Source organism: Entelurus aequoreus, linkage group LG12 (assembly GCF_033978785.1).
Source record: "Entelurus aequoreus isolate RoL-2023_Sb linkage group LG12, RoL_Eaeq_v1.1, whole genome shotgun sequence".
In the NCBI taxonomy this organism is placed as follows: domain Eukaryota; kingdom Metazoa; phylum Chordata; class Actinopteri; order Syngnathiformes; family Syngnathidae; genus Entelurus; species Entelurus aequoreus.
Window position 1 is genome coordinate 20,157,064 of NC_084742.1, and position 15,853 is coordinate 20,172,916.

General features: G+C 38.9%; 1 protein-coding gene across 1 annotated transcript in view; it reads right to left on the bottom strand.

The window, feature by feature from the left end:
* Window positions 1-2,463: 2,463 nt before the first annotated feature.
* The window catches only part of si:ch73-335l21.1 (insulin receptor substrate 1-B), a 64,584-nt gene continuing 51,194 nt past the window's right edge, over window positions 2,464-15,853 (bottom strand). Inside the window, exon 4 of the mRNA XM_062065095.1 lies at window positions 2,464-5,266. Within this exon, the coding sequence (XP_061921079.1) occupies window positions 5,259-5,266 (8 nt within the window). The 3' untranslated portion in view covers window positions 2,464-5,258. The remainder of the gene's footprint in view (window positions 5,267-15,853) is intronic.

The following is a 15,853-nucleotide window of genomic DNA, read 5'->3' on the forward strand; positions in this document are numbered from 1 at the left end:
GCATGTCCTGCAGTGTTTACACAAGTAAACCCGAAAATAAATGTGCTTCAATTCTAGTCGTCTGCGCACTGGCACATTTCTGACAATTTCAAAGATTCTGTGCAATTAAAGTCACCACTTTCTGAACCGTGGAAGAAAATTGATTGACGCAAATTCCTAAAACATTATTTTCGCCTGTTTCTGCTCATTTTAACCACTTAACTGTCTATTTTGGTGAATAATGATGACGCTTATATTAGCATCATCATTATACGCCATTATGTAACCGGAGCGCGTGAGAGTTCACACTGAAGTCGGATTATAACACCATCTGATTGATTCGTAATACAAAACTCATAATATTAATACTGTCTATAATATTGCTGACAAAATATTAACTATTAAAAAGTCACTAATATGCTTTAAGGGTTAATGATGTTGTGGTGATGTTTTGAAAACATTCACCAAGCCGAATTCCGTTTTCCGGGTTAAGGAATACACATCAATAGCAATTATAATATCAATAACATCAATAGGCGGCTAATCTTGGCGCTACTCTATCTTAACCGCAACAATCTCAAATTAACTTTTGTCAGAACAATTTTTTGATGGATTTCATCTTCAACTCCTGTCTCATTATTAACAAATCTCCACATTGGTGAGACTTTGATGCGAGCGATTTCAAACAACAGCTGGACATAGCACTCGAGGAGGTCACCTGAGACTGATAAACTCTTTTGATGCACTTTATCTTCGACATTGATAACACAGCTTTGACGTGATCGATGTGGAACAACATTGCAGACGCAATGCTAACACAGCCGATGGTGTAGTTACGACTGCCAAGTTATCAACTTTGTGCAGAACAATTAACTCAGAGGAATTACCCAGGATGTGATAGGTATTCCCACGTCGTGGCCATGTTGTAGTGGCCGGGTGATGCTTGGAGGATCCTCCGGGTTACTGTATGTACTGTAATCTACAGTAGAAGAGACTAAAGAAGACTTCTATAGTTGGCAGAACTAGTGTCAAGGTTTCATGTTTAGAGGGCTCTAATAATATATAAAAATAATTAGGGTATAACGTTTTTAGTGCTCCAACTATGAAAATAACTAAATAATATTCCTACTTTGCGGAAATGTGTTCATTGCAGACATGGCCAAATAACACATTTTATAGATAATACAGACACAATTGGACTAACACAGTTAATTAACAACACGACAAGACAAAGAAAAAGTTGCCAACCGGAGGAATTTTTTTGTTTGCGCACTGGAGTCCATGGAGGGATACTCAGGCAAACACTCTAGTTTGTTAGAAGCAACATTTGGCCCTACAATAACTTGGACAGTATACGAAAAGTGGGTGGGAAACTTCTGGCCAAAACATTTGCGGAAAACCAAATCCCGGAATAATGCGGCACACAACGGCGTGGCTCAGATGATAGAGCGGCCGTGCCAGGAACCTGAGGGCTTGAAGTTCGCTTCTAGCTTGGGCCATCCTCATCACGGCCGTTGTGTCCTTGGGCAAGACAGTTTGCCCACCTCGCTCCCAGTGCCGCTCACACTGGTGTACGAATGTGAATTAATGTTTGGTGGTGGTCGGAGGAGCCGTAGGCGCAAATTGGCAGCCGCGCTTCCGTCAGTCTACCCCAGGGCAGCTGTGGTTACAAATGTAGCTTACCATCATTATGAGGAGTAAAGTAAAGTTAAAGTCCCAACGATAGTCACACACACACACTAGGTGTGGTGAAATTATCATCTGGGATTTGACCTATCCCCATGTTCACACCCTGGGAGGTGAAGGGAGCAGTGAGCAGCAGCGGTGGCCGCGCTCAGGAATCATTTGGTGATTTAAACCCCAATTCCAACCCTTGAGTGCCAAGCAGGGAGGTAATGGGTCCCATTTTTATAGTCTTTGGTATGACTCGGCGGGGTTTGAACTCCTTGAACCTTCTAGATAGATAGTACTTTATTGATTCCTTCAGGAGAGTTCCCTCAGGAAAATTTAATCTAGTCTCAGGGCGGACACTCTAACCACAAAGCCGCTGAGCAGGTCTTGAATATATAACTGAATATATAGCAGAGTATATGAATGATGGGTTTTCAGTGTCTAGAAAAGCATTATAAAAATCGAATCCATTATTTTCATTACTATTATTACAAAAAACAAGGTACTATTAAATATTAAAACGAAATCAGAAGCTTTGTCATAAAAAGCTTGAAGAAAGTCATTTCCAAAAAAGGCACGGTGACCAAATGAAGAAAGGAGGAACCATGACGTCACACTTCTGCATATATTTAACGATGGAATTAAGAGAAACAAACCAATACTTAAAATAAATAGCTGTGTTATGTATAATGTGAGGTGCAGATACTCATCTTTTCCAGCAGCTTGAAGTCCACACCAGCTTATTCCTGTTTGGAGCAAAGAAAAGCAGCAGCAGCGCTCACAAAAGAAAACACACCACAAGTCCATCACTTGTTTGGCTTTGAATTCTTTTAGTGACTTTTTTGTTGATGTCCGTCAAGCAACACATGTCATGATCTACATCAGTCAGTACCATCCCATGAAAGACACAATGGAGCACCGTTGACAAACAATTCACTGTGAAACAAACTGATGGCAAACAACATTTGTGCGCTTACTTTTTTTGGAGTACCTGTGCACGGAGAACTCTTTCCAGCCACCATTAGAAACATTGCATGTGTTTGCCTGCGCACTGCCTATATAGGACATCTCAGTGAAGCTACGCCGCTAATTGTCATTTGACTGCAGCGAGGCAGTTTGTGAACTTTGCAGACATGCAGGAAAACACATGAAGACAATTTGCAACCGGTATTGCCGCCGATTGGCCTGGTCTGCATCAAAGCCGTGAGCGAATCATAGCTTAAAGCGTCTTATCTCAGAGCGTCACATAAGCGAGGCGAGCCATGACACAGTTCTTCCTCCCACTGCAGAAGATAACAACGGGGAAGAGGGACTCACAAAGTTACACGGTAAACAAAGCAACGCATCCAAAGTTGAGAGCTGAAGGGTCTTTTTTTACGTCGAGTTTTGGCACTGATGGCCCTTCGGAAAATGAAGCTCCGCAAAAAGAAACGACCCAAAAGTCCTCCGATTAGGGGCCATGGCTGATTCGTAAAGTCACCTGAAGTTGGACATCCAAAAGAGAGTATTTACAGAAAAACAGACGGCAAAGGACAACCCCCATTTCTACGACATAGACAAAACATACAAACAGGCACTTAAGTGCTGACGCAATTATTAAACTGAGATAAAATACAAGTTTGTCAAACATTTTTTTCCTTTTTGTTTTTAACAAGTGATCAGATTTGTACTGTTTTCCTCTTCTAAAAAGCATTGTGCTAGCTGTTAGCTTTAGCATGATGTGTCGTACAATATTAATTGTCCTGAGAGGAAAATGATTGAGGAACAGTTGATTTGAGCTCGCTAATAACGTTATTGTTAATGGCACTAATGGCTCACCTTGAACTGTAGTGAGTAGGATGCTCCATTTGACGCTAATACCGCTCGCTGGCGTTAGCGAGCCAGCTCGCGAGCTACGGCACTTCCTGCTACAAGTGCCTCTTGTTTCCAGACTGTTTGTCAAATACATTTTGGTGTATGGCTTTGTTTTATGGCGAAGATACACAGTAACATTTAAGAGAAAAATCAAAGAACAGAAAATGTGATAAAAGTGGCATAATAACATCAAAAAGCTAATAGCAGCCATACTAACACTTTAATAGCTCAGTCATTTTGAGCGGTTTCTTATTTATTCTGACACAATCGAGAGTGAATTTAGAAGTTAAAGTCACACCCAGCATTTTATTTGTTACTTGCCAAGATTTAAAATTGTATTTCTAGAAATTTCTCTAGTGTTAAGAGCTATTTACTTATTTTAATAATTGACTAATTTATATTTTAGCATGAATATTTATATTTTTTTATTCCAATTAAAAAATGTAAAAAATTGAGAAAATCACTATTCAAATAAGATATTTTGGTTTTCCCCACATTTAAAGATTCTGCGACATCTCGAGGATGCTTAATTTAAGAATTGCAAGTTAAATAATACTTGTTTTCAGAATAAAATACCTATGTATATCTTAAAAGTCCTGCTAATTTCTAGATATACAAATTTTAATTTAGCAAAATATCTGTCCATGTCGCTAGTTAATTTCACTAGTTTTTAGTATTTTTTTCCCCTAAAATGTTATATTCTGACAGCTCTTTTTTGCAGTGTACTCATCTGTTTTGAAAAGTAAATGGTGGTTACACTGCAAATTATTTGCCAATTTCTAGAAATTGCACTAGGTTTAAGAGCTATTTACTTATTTTTAGTCACTGACTAAACTTCATTTTAGCATTCATAATAATAGTTAGTCTATTGTAGTTTTAAAATGTTAAAATTGAGAAAATAACTATTCAAATAAGATCATTCGGTTTTTCCCACATAGAAAATCTTGTTTAAAGATTCTGCAACATCCCAAGAATGCTTACTTTAGGAATTGCAAGATGAATAATGCTTCTTTTTTGAATAAAATACTTACTTGAAAGTCCTGCTAATTTCTAGATATAAAAATCTTAATTTAAGATGTCTTATCAAGTAAAATTAACAAGCTGCATGGACAGATAATTTCACTAGTTTTTAGTATTTTTTTTCTTGAAATCCAAAATTTTTATTGAATAGTTTGCCAGCTCTTATTTTGCAGTGTATGAGATGAACTGGTATGTGTCCTTTTTAAAAAAGTACAAATTTACTTGCCCATTCATCCCATAAATAGTATGATTGTGTGCAGCACTAGTAGCTGTTCTTGATATTACCTGCAGATAAATCTGTAACAACATCAAATTAAGAAATAAAAAATTCCCAAATTTACTCCAAGGAAAGGAAAGCTGTGTCTAAAATCAACCAGAGGCACTTTTTGTTTTGCAGCTACACTGCTCTATAGTCTCTTCTCCATACACTAAATAGTTCTCTTTCAGATGTTGGAGGAGTTTTTCCCCTCGGGGGAACAAAAAGTCGCCTCCCTTCTTCTTTTTACGTCTCTGATTGGCTCCCACTCACGGAATGAAAGCAGCAAGAATGTCCATTGGCACACGTCCCTGTTGGTTTGCACCACCGACAAGACCATTTCACACTTTATCTCCAAGTGCTGCTGGGGACGTGTCCAAGCAAAAAAAAACAAAACCCAAAAAACAAAAAAAAGAACAAGTCCAGATCTTCGAAGCGGCGCTGCCACACTGTTCCCCCAAGGACGATGTCGCTGACATCAGCACTCTGCAAGAAGACACAAAAAAGTGTTTGCTTAGAAACATAACACAGACACTGTAAGAATAATAAATATATAGCATCACATGCAGCTTGCAATAAATAAGAAGTCAATCTTAAGGTCTCCTATCTGGGAAATATTATTTTCTAGCCAAATGGAACATAGTGAGCCGAAAATAAAAGAGCGGCAATAAACACAATGAGTAAAGAGAAAGAAAGATAAACAGAAAAGTGATAGAGGATAAAGAGCACATGTCTGTTTGTTTTTCAAATCAGGTCATCGCGCCTCACAAGGAGTCTGCTGTGCTGTAGTAAAGCAAACACAACCCAGTCCTCTCTCGCCGCATCGCGCTTCCAAGTTTGCGGCTTCACTCTATCATAAATTTTTTGTTTGTTTCTGGCCCGCCGCATCGTTTTATATGGCTCGGGAAGGCCCGGGTACAATATGCGTCATTCAAGGACCTTATCTTTGCTTACCAGATGTGTTCGTTCTTTCCGTTCTGACAGAAAAAATGCAAGTACTGCATTAAATTGCACATTTTTGCAACTTCAATATTATCCAATACTGCAACAAATACTGAATCGTCATACATTCCAAACAATTTAAAGTAAAAACAAATACTGTAAATATCTGTTTGACCTATCATTTCAAAAAAGTTATCTGTAAAAATGACAATAGATTTGACGGTAAAATTTACGGTGGTTTTAAAAGCATATACTGTACATTGCAAAAACTCTATCGCTGTTTTTTTACGGTAAAATGCTGTATTTTGTCAAATCTGCGGTTGTTTTTATCGCGTTTTACTGTAAACGGAAAAAGGGTAGCACCTTTTTTTTGACAAAAAAAACTTGCAGCTCTGTCTTGTAAAAACCACCGTACATTTCACAATAAATTCTGGCGACTAAGGGCCTGATTTACCAAGATCAAATACCACGCACTAAACAGCGTGTGCAAAAAATAAAATGGGTGTTGCGTCAGATTTAATTAAACTGCGAGTGCAATTGAAAATTGGTGCAGACCGCCTTATTTAAAAAATGAGGATTTTGCATGCATACAGGGCTTTTACCACAGAGACACTTGATTATTTTCTGCACATGTATCATGTTATCAGCAGCACACATCTATAATCGGTAACACATTTCTGAAGCCAAATCTAGACAATAGAAACATATGCACACCAACACTTCTGTGCGAAGGGCTGTGGATGGCGTCACCAGCGCTTTTGTGCGCCTTGAATGAACGCAAGAAAATGCATAATGAAAGACATCTTTTCATGCAGGAGATATTACAGTAGAATATTTCCTAAATTAATAACAAAGAACGGCATTTAAAAGAAACGCCAGCAGACACCAAAAGGCATCAATTGAATTAATTTTAATCAGCCCTTTAAGTCATCCAGCTGCTACAAAATTATAAAAGGAAATTGCTAAATAGACAATATGTCTAATTTTTTTTAGTTCTGTCAGTCCAAAAATTTTGACACACATATTTAGGACAGAGAATTCTCGTCTGTCTTTGCAGCGCGAGCACTCATCTCTCAGAGCCGTGTGTGGAACTGTGTCAATTTGAACGTCCTTTTGACGCGTGCCAAATAAAACGCAAAATAGGTCTCCCAAAACGGTGACGAGTGCTGATAAATCACATTGTGGATTTTAACTATATATATTTGCATTTTTACCTCCCTGTACTGTGGGCGTTTTGATGACTAGAATATATTTTGCATAATTCCATCCATTTTCTACCGCTTGTCCTGTTCGGGGTTGCGGGAGGTGCTAGCCTATCTCAGCTGTATTCGAGCAGAAGGCGGGGTACACCCTGGACAAGTCGCCACCTCATCACAGGGCTAACACAGATAGACAGACAACATTCACACCCACATTCATTCACTAGGGCCAATTTAGTGTTGCCAATCAACCTATCCCCAGGTGCATGTCTTTGGAAGTGGGAAGAAAGCCGGAGAACCCGGAGGGAACCCACGCAGTCACAGGGAGAACATGCAAACTCCACACAGAAAGATCCCGAGGCCAGGATCGAATCCAGGACCTTCGTATTGTGAGGCACATGCACTAACCCCTGTTACACCGTGCTGCCCATTTTGCATAATTATGACACAAAATAGATTGCACGTCTTATGCTGCTCACAACAAATGCAATCCACAGTGGTACTGTTTCTCCATTTACCGTAATATGTTGTAAAAAACACTTTTTACTCCAGTAAAATTCAAGTGACTGAGCTGCCTTTTTTTTTTTTTAATGTAAAAAGTAGTTTATTTTTTACAGTGTGCATAAAAAAACTTGTGATCAAATGCAGTGGCAAATTCATATATTTTTTGCTGTCATAAGCGGCCCTCTGAGCCCTGGACGAAAACGAGTTTGACAACCCTGCTCAAAAGCATATTCTACGTATTTGTGGTCTAAATTGAGCATAAAAAAATCTAAATGTACTTGAACATCAATACTACAGTAGTAATGGCCACTAGATGAGACCAAACAAACCGGAGCGCGCTGTTCAGTATTGTTGCCACTGATTGGTTTAGCCCAGGGGTCGGCAACCCAAAATGTTGAAAGAGCCATATTGGACCAAAAATACAAAAAACTAATCTGTCTGGAGCCGCAAAAACTGAAAGCCTTATATAAGTCTTATAATGAAGGCATCACATGACGTAAGTGTCTATATTAGCTGTAATAGCCTACTATCAAAATGACTATGTGTCGCAGGCTGAAGCAAATCTTTGTTGACAGAAATGTTGAAATGTAATATTTGTAACAGCAACAATTTAAAGCGCACGTAGAGGTAAATAAAGCTGTTGGATGCTGACCTCTCATGATAATTCAATTGCAGCTACTCTCATTAGGACGTTACTTTGAGTCACAGTCATATTTTTTGACCCGTTGCTACTTAGATACTTAGATAAATATTTGACTGAGGCAAGTACCGGTACCTGCAAAATGAGCTAAAAAAACTAGCATGCTAATAACAGTTAGCATGCTTCAAGTAACAAAATTGACTTTGAGGCTTAAACCAGCAAAAATGTGCTAAAAAGCTTGCAGGCTAATATTTTGTTACTTCACCTATGTTAACTGTTAGCATGCTAACGAGAATGCTAACAATTCGCTAACATTAACAAGTAGCATTTTGACATAAGTAACAATTAAAATCAGTTGAGAAATGTGTTAGAAGTAACACTTTGTAAGAATACTTGTTTAAATAAGTCTTTAAATTTTTTCTGACATGAAGAACAGTCTGAATGTCCTAAATAAGTGGAATGTTTTAAAGGTGCAATGGTTTGAATCGGTTAAGAAATGTGGGAAATGTGGAAACATTCTGCTCATTGCGAATGGGTAAAAGAAATGTAGATTATGTGCCATGAATGAGTTGAACATTTTCAAAGTGGAATGGTATGAATCTGAATAAAACAGTGGTAAGAAAAGGGAGATGAAAAAAAGGGCAGAATAACTGATGTGTGAATGCTGAAAGGCATTCCCCACATCTACTATAATAATAATACTTTTTCAAAATGTTAATAAAACAACCATGGAACAAGCACAAAGACAAACTCATGATGTCCATACAAGTTCCGTGTGTGGTGTTCTAACAGAAAAGGGCATCTGTATTTGGGTATTGCTATGATATGCTGTGATCATGAAGTATGCTTACAGAATGGCGCATGAAAAGTTGCGGGAGACAGCGAGTGAAGATGCTAAATATAGTCACGCTTACATCAGCCAAGAGAGATCTTCTCATTCCCTAAAATTTGCCAGCCTCGCTCCAATCCGATAATTGCTGCTTTATATTTACGACTCCCTCCTATCCTGCCAGGTTTGTCTTCTTCCTCACGCAGTGAACTATATTTAGCCCCCAAGCACAGACATGGCCATGGCGGCCTAAAGCACGGCTCAGCTGCCACATCTAGCGGGACGGCCTGCGCCAAGACACAGACAAGGACACGCACATGCACATGAGACATATACGCAGACTATATTTACTCTCATAATGATGAGCCTTTTTCATCTTAAAATTATACAGCAAGGCTGCCTGAGGTTAATGCACTGACTCAGACTCCGGTCAAAAACACTCGCACCATCTCCTCCATCTACACTAGGGATGTCCATAGTGCCACTTGGGGGCAATTTTTGGCTCGTTTGTTGTTGACTTTCGAAAAAAAAAAAAATCACAATTGATTACTGGTACATATTACACTAATTTACTTTGTCACATATGTCATTTGCTTAGATAGGTTTACAAATTTTGACCTACAGTGTCATGTCATTTCACACTGTGCACTTATATCCTAAGGAGGCCATTTTGGACGATGTGGTGCACTCACAGGGAATGACAATCGCAATTTTTACCTGCTACTACTTCTCTCCCTTTTAATTGCAACTGTGACGATGTGTAGGTCGGTGGTTGCATGTTGAGTGCAACATCAGGGACTGACAGCCCACTGCGTTTAGATGTACTTTTCAGTGTGATTGTACTTACGCACTCAAGTTTAAATGCAAACGTGGGCAAATTCAACACAGCATAAGTATTCGATCTCACTTTGTACCCTCCTACAAATCTCCAGAGCGAGGGAGACAGTTATCTTGTATTTCTTCTATTTATTAATTAATTATTTATTAATTATTGCGCCCAATATTGGTCCCTTTCAGCTTCTTGCTGAAAGTCCTGTCCATTCCAGTCTTGTGCAGGTCTACAATCTTGTCCCTGGGGTCCTTTGACAGACCGCTCTTTAGGGCTCTCTTTAGCTCTTTCCTTAGGGGAAGGAACTAATTTGCCTGCTTCATGGACTCATAACCAGTCTGTGAGGGTCAGAATGCTTGCTGGTTGGTAGAAGTTCCTAATTCTACCATAAAAATTCTGGACTGTACATATCTTACAAAATCAGCAGAGGATCAAATACTTCTCCACTGTAGATCAGATTGGTTTTAGCATCTTCAATATACAAAACAGCTTTTTTCAGCGGTGTGACTGTTACAAATGTCCTCACACTTATGGATTACAGCGCCACCTCATGTTTTGGCATGCACTGGACAGCCTGTCAATGGACATACTGTTTCTTTTTTGCAGCAAGATTTTACAACTTCACGTGTTGAAATCAGGAGGCTGCAGACAAGGTTATTAGTCTTCTTGCCAAAAACGTCTCCCTTGTATGCTCCCTTCAAGTGTGTATGTAATTAAGGCAGTCTGGGTCTATGGGATGTCACAATCGACCCGGGCTGAAAATTGAAAGCCTCCTCATTGGTTGCTCGTAAATCCAGCCACTCAGTCTGTTATTTCCACGCCGCCGAGCAAGATTCCTTCCAAAGGCAAGGAGGCTTCTAAATAGTCACCCCTCACCTTTGACCTTAACACTCCTTAAGGGATAGTTCCGGCAAATTCCACTTAGATCTTTATATATCTTCTTTTTTTTTTTTAATTAAAAAAAAAAAAAAAAAAAATAATATATATATATATATCCATCCATCCATTTTCTACCGCTTGTGTGTATATATATATATATATATATATATATATATATATATATATATATATATATATATATATATACTGTATGTATATATATATATATATATACACACAGTATATATATATACACACATACATACAGTACATACATACATACATACATATATCTATAATCTGTAACAACATTTATATATGTACACATATGTACATACTGTATATATATTTCTATTAGGGGTGTAAAGATTGATCAATATATCCATTGATCGATTTATACTAGGGTTGTCCCGATACCAAAATGTATATAGATACTTTTCAAAATAAAGGGAACTACAGTATATATACACGTATATACAAATATATGTATATATACACATACATATACATATATACGTATATACATATACATATATACTACCACCACCATGCTTGACGGTACGATTGATGTTCCTGGGATTAAAGGCCTCATCTTTTCTCCTCCAAATATATTGCTGGATATTGTGACAAAACAGCTCAATTTTTCAGCTCAAACTATTTATAGCGGCGACGTGATCACTTCCGTTTGTCCTTATGTTTACATCATCGAGTGGTCTGCTGTTTCCTTGCTTCCTGTAAGTTTATTGTAGATCATAAATCATGTATCTCATCTGGACAAGGGATGTATGAGTAGATTTTCCGACAAGTTGGGACACTCTGACAGCAAATTAGGACCTGGAACTGGCGAGAACAACACAAAAAGCGCTTGTTCTCCCCCACGCACCTCCCCGTTTCTTCGCATGGATTACAACTCATTCTTCATCTAAATGGGGAATATATGAACAGAGAAACATTGAATAATTTACAAATGACTGCATTTACTCCGACTTAACTTTCTCCTGTCCCACTAGACACACCAATAAGCTTGTTTATAGGGTTAACCCTTACCCTAACCCCAATAAAACTCTTATTTGTTCTAACTTTGTGATGTTAGAACAAATGCACATTAATGAACATATAAAATATAAATGTGACAGATTGTAGCCAAAAGCTGATTTCCATCTGCATCTCATTCCAAAGAAACAAGCCCCGGGCTCCCACAAATTCAGCATTATCGTGAGTTGTATTTTTCATGCACTTATTTTTGCTGTATTTATCCAGCACAAGTGGAAAGCCGGTCCCTAAAAATTATTCGCCTACAATAAACCGGTACATGGTGCAAAAAAAGTTGGGGACCACTGACTTAGACTATAATAGTACAGTCAAAATCCATAATTATTGCATCCTTACTTGGGACACCCATGGTCTAGAAGTTTTAGCTCGCACAGTTATGATTCTTGAGCTCAATAAATGATGCAACATTAGCCTGTCGGCCAGGGTGTCAGGACAACTGCAATTATGAAGAAAGACCACCCCCAGAACTCCTATGTTGCCTTATTTCATCCCTCCCCGTGACGCCAGACCAGTTAACCAAGACCAAGTAGTGTCATGCATTTTTGACCACCTGTAAGAAAAGTGTGTAGCTATTAGGAAAAGGCTACACAATATGCAGCTGGGGTCCTCAGAAAAACAAGTACCGGGTGTAATTATCGCACTTTCACTCTGCCGCCGTCAATCACATGTGGCACTTACGTAACCGTAAGTGTGATACACAGAATGTCTGGGTGTGTGACAAATGGCATCGTATTAAATCACTTAAATCACCGCTGCTTTGTCATTTAAATAGCTGCTAATTAAAAAAAGTGACAAAAGGCATGCGTTTTCATGAAGTGGGCGTTCCAGAAGCTGGAATGTGAGGGGACAGGAAGAGTGCGGCAATGCTGAGTGGGGGGAAAAGGGGATACAAAAAAAAAGCATTCACAGTGACCGTCATGTTAGCCTGTCAGCATGTACTGAGCATGCATGCCAGCAGCCTGGGAACACACATGGACACATGCTACTATGCGAGCAGGATTGCACCTCTAACATAACTGTGATACTGTTTATAAATTTAAAAAAAAAAAAAGGTGGGGTCTTTCTCCATTACTCCATCAAATGTCAGCAGGAAAAGAGAAAAATATTTTAGAAGCTTGTCAATAAATATATTGTCCGAGTGTAACACACACACTGACATGGGACATCCTGTCCTTGGACAGCACACATGTGGCATCAGCCAACTTGGAAAAAAACTTTTGGGTATCAATCTCACTGGCACACGCACACACACATTTTGGCATCAGGGATAACACCAACAGGTGGGGTCCTCAATTCTCCCTGTGGACTTGGACGTCATTGCAAAATCATTTAGAAAAGCGGCTAAACAAGGGAAACATATTTTATTTATAATATATATTAGTAATAGTACATTTGCAAGAGGCTATACTTTAATACTATTACAAATGTTATTATAATATTTAAGTTGAGTGTGGAACATTTACAACATGTTGAAAAGCTGATGCCTGTGTGTGTGCGTGCGTGTGTGCGTTTGTTTGTTTGTCCTGTTCCTGGCCCACACTCAAGTCTGATGATGAATTGTGTTATTATTAATAAAGAGCCTCGCAGCAAAATAGCACACACACAGAGTGCAGAGACTGTACCAGATTATGTTGACATTTTACAGCTAATATAAGCCGCTGGACTGGACCTGTTAAATCTAATGAATTTTGTTCCATATAACAGTCTGTGTCAAATTGGTTGGGTAGCTTTGTTTGACATCTTTGCAACTAATGCGGCATACACACTTTTTAAAAAATGTAATTAAAGTGTGTATTAGAGATGTCCAATAATATCGGACTGCCGATATTATCGGCCGATAAATGCTTTAAAATGTAATATCGGAAATTATCGGTATCGGTTTCAAAATTATCGGTATCGGTTTCAAAAAGTAAAATGTATGACTTTTTAAAACGCCGCTGTGTACAGGGACGTAGGGAGAAGTACAGAGCGCCAATAAACCGTAAAGGCACTGCCTTTGCGTGCCGGCCCAATCACATAATATCTCCGGCTTTTCACACACACAAGTGAATGCAAAGCATACTTGGTCAACAGCCATACAGGTCACACTGAGGGTTGCCGTATAAACAACTTTAACACTGTTACAAATATGCGCCACACTGTGAACCCACACCAAACAAGAATGACAAACACATTTCGGGAGAACATCCGCACCGTAACACAACATAAACACAACAGAACAAATACCCAGAACCCCTTCCAGCACTAACTCTTCCGAGACGCTACAATATACCCCCCCTGCTACGCCCCCACCTCAACCCCACCCACCTCAACCTCCTCATGCTCTCTTTCAGGGAGAGCATGTCCCAAGTTCCAAGCTGCTATTTTGAGGCATGTTCAAAAAAATAATGCACTTTGTTACTTCAATAATAAATATGGCAGTGCCATGTTGGCATTTTTTCCCCCCCATAACTTCAGTTGATTTATTTTGGAAAACCTTGTTACATTGTTTAATGCATCCAAAGGGGGATCACAACAAAATTAGGCATAATAATGTGTTAATTCCACGACTGTATATATCGGTATCGGTTGATATCGAAATCTGTAATTAAGAGTTGGACAATATCGGAAATGGGCAAAAAAGCCATTATCGGACATCTCTAGTGTGTATTCTTTGTAGCAAAAATAACTGTAAGAGTAAGCCAGACGAATGACGACTTGTGCACAAGAAGCTAAACATAAACCAGATCACTGAAAAACACAGGTGTTGTGTTTTTGCAACTTAACGCAACACAAAGCAGTGAACCGCAAGTTTTTTGGGAGTTTCATGTGGCTATAGTCCTGGTTGTGTCTCAGCAGACATGAAACTAACACATCAAAAGGCACCTCAGATGTATCACACACTCATCATTGCCGCAACGACACAAGGCCAAGCGTCAGTGGTGATGATTCATATTCACAATCTGCTAGACCTACAAAAAAAGAACAAAATGTCACCACCTGGCACATGTAACATGACTAACACCATGTTCTTTTTAACTAGGCTGCTCATGAATACAAAACATGTCATTAATGGAACACTTCTCAATCGCCCCTGCTGCCCTGCCTCCGCCTCGCCAACTCCCTTGCTCTTGACCACAGATCACTAATAACAGAACAGGACAGCTGCACACTTCCTGTCCTTTTCCTGAATTTGAGGCTTTAAACGTTGTGGTTGGTCGCTGTGAGGCCTACAAGTACATTGACTTAATAGCCTAAATGAGTCAACACACCCGTTATAGTGGAACCTGCTTAAGTCAACCCCCATCCACATTTGTCTTACCACTAAAAAGTGCTCTCTAAAGTCGATGTTGACATACAGGGTCGGCCGCTTTTTTCGACATACCATTTGAAAACCAAAGGGATCATATCTATGAAATATCAGTCCGTTAATGTCTACAGGTCGTCTTGCAGTTTTGTCAACTTCATCATTATTGCTGAGCAGCATAAAACGACAACAGTGACGTATCTACTGAGTTACACACCATGGAAGCATGCGCACAGGGACTTCCTGTTCAGTGCAAAGTAAGCTTCAAAATAAACGCATGGACTGCCATTATTTTAACTATGGTGTGGCTCAGAACTTGAGGGTTCCTGGTTCAAATCCAGCTTCCGCCATCCTAGTCACAGCCATGCAAGACACTTCACCCACTTTGCTCCTGATAGGTTTTTTTTTTTTTTTTTTTTGCTCCATGCTTTTTTTAACCTGTAAAACACTTTGGTTCAATCTAAAAGTTGTTGAAAACGTGCTATATAAATAAAGTTGACTTGACTTGACTAGGTTGTGGTTAGCGCCTTGCATGGCAGCTTACGCCATCAGTGTGTGAATGTGACTTATAATGTAAAGCGCTTTGGGTAACGTGCAGTTATAGTATGTAAATACATCTATACAAATACAGACCATTAACCATTTAACTAACAAAATGCACACTTTTAATTTTTATTTAGATTGTTAGCTGCCGGAAGAAAGATTTGCACACGTGCTGGAGCAGCTCTGTTAGATTAGAGTATAAAATATAATTTGAAAACACAAGAATCAATGCAAAAATATCCACAAATTAGGGGTGTAAAATAAATACAGGAAAAATTAGTATCCGGCCGATCGGGAATTATGGTGTCACCGATAAATCCGATAACATGAAAAATTAGCTCTGAAACTACAAAAACTCCAATGAGGCGA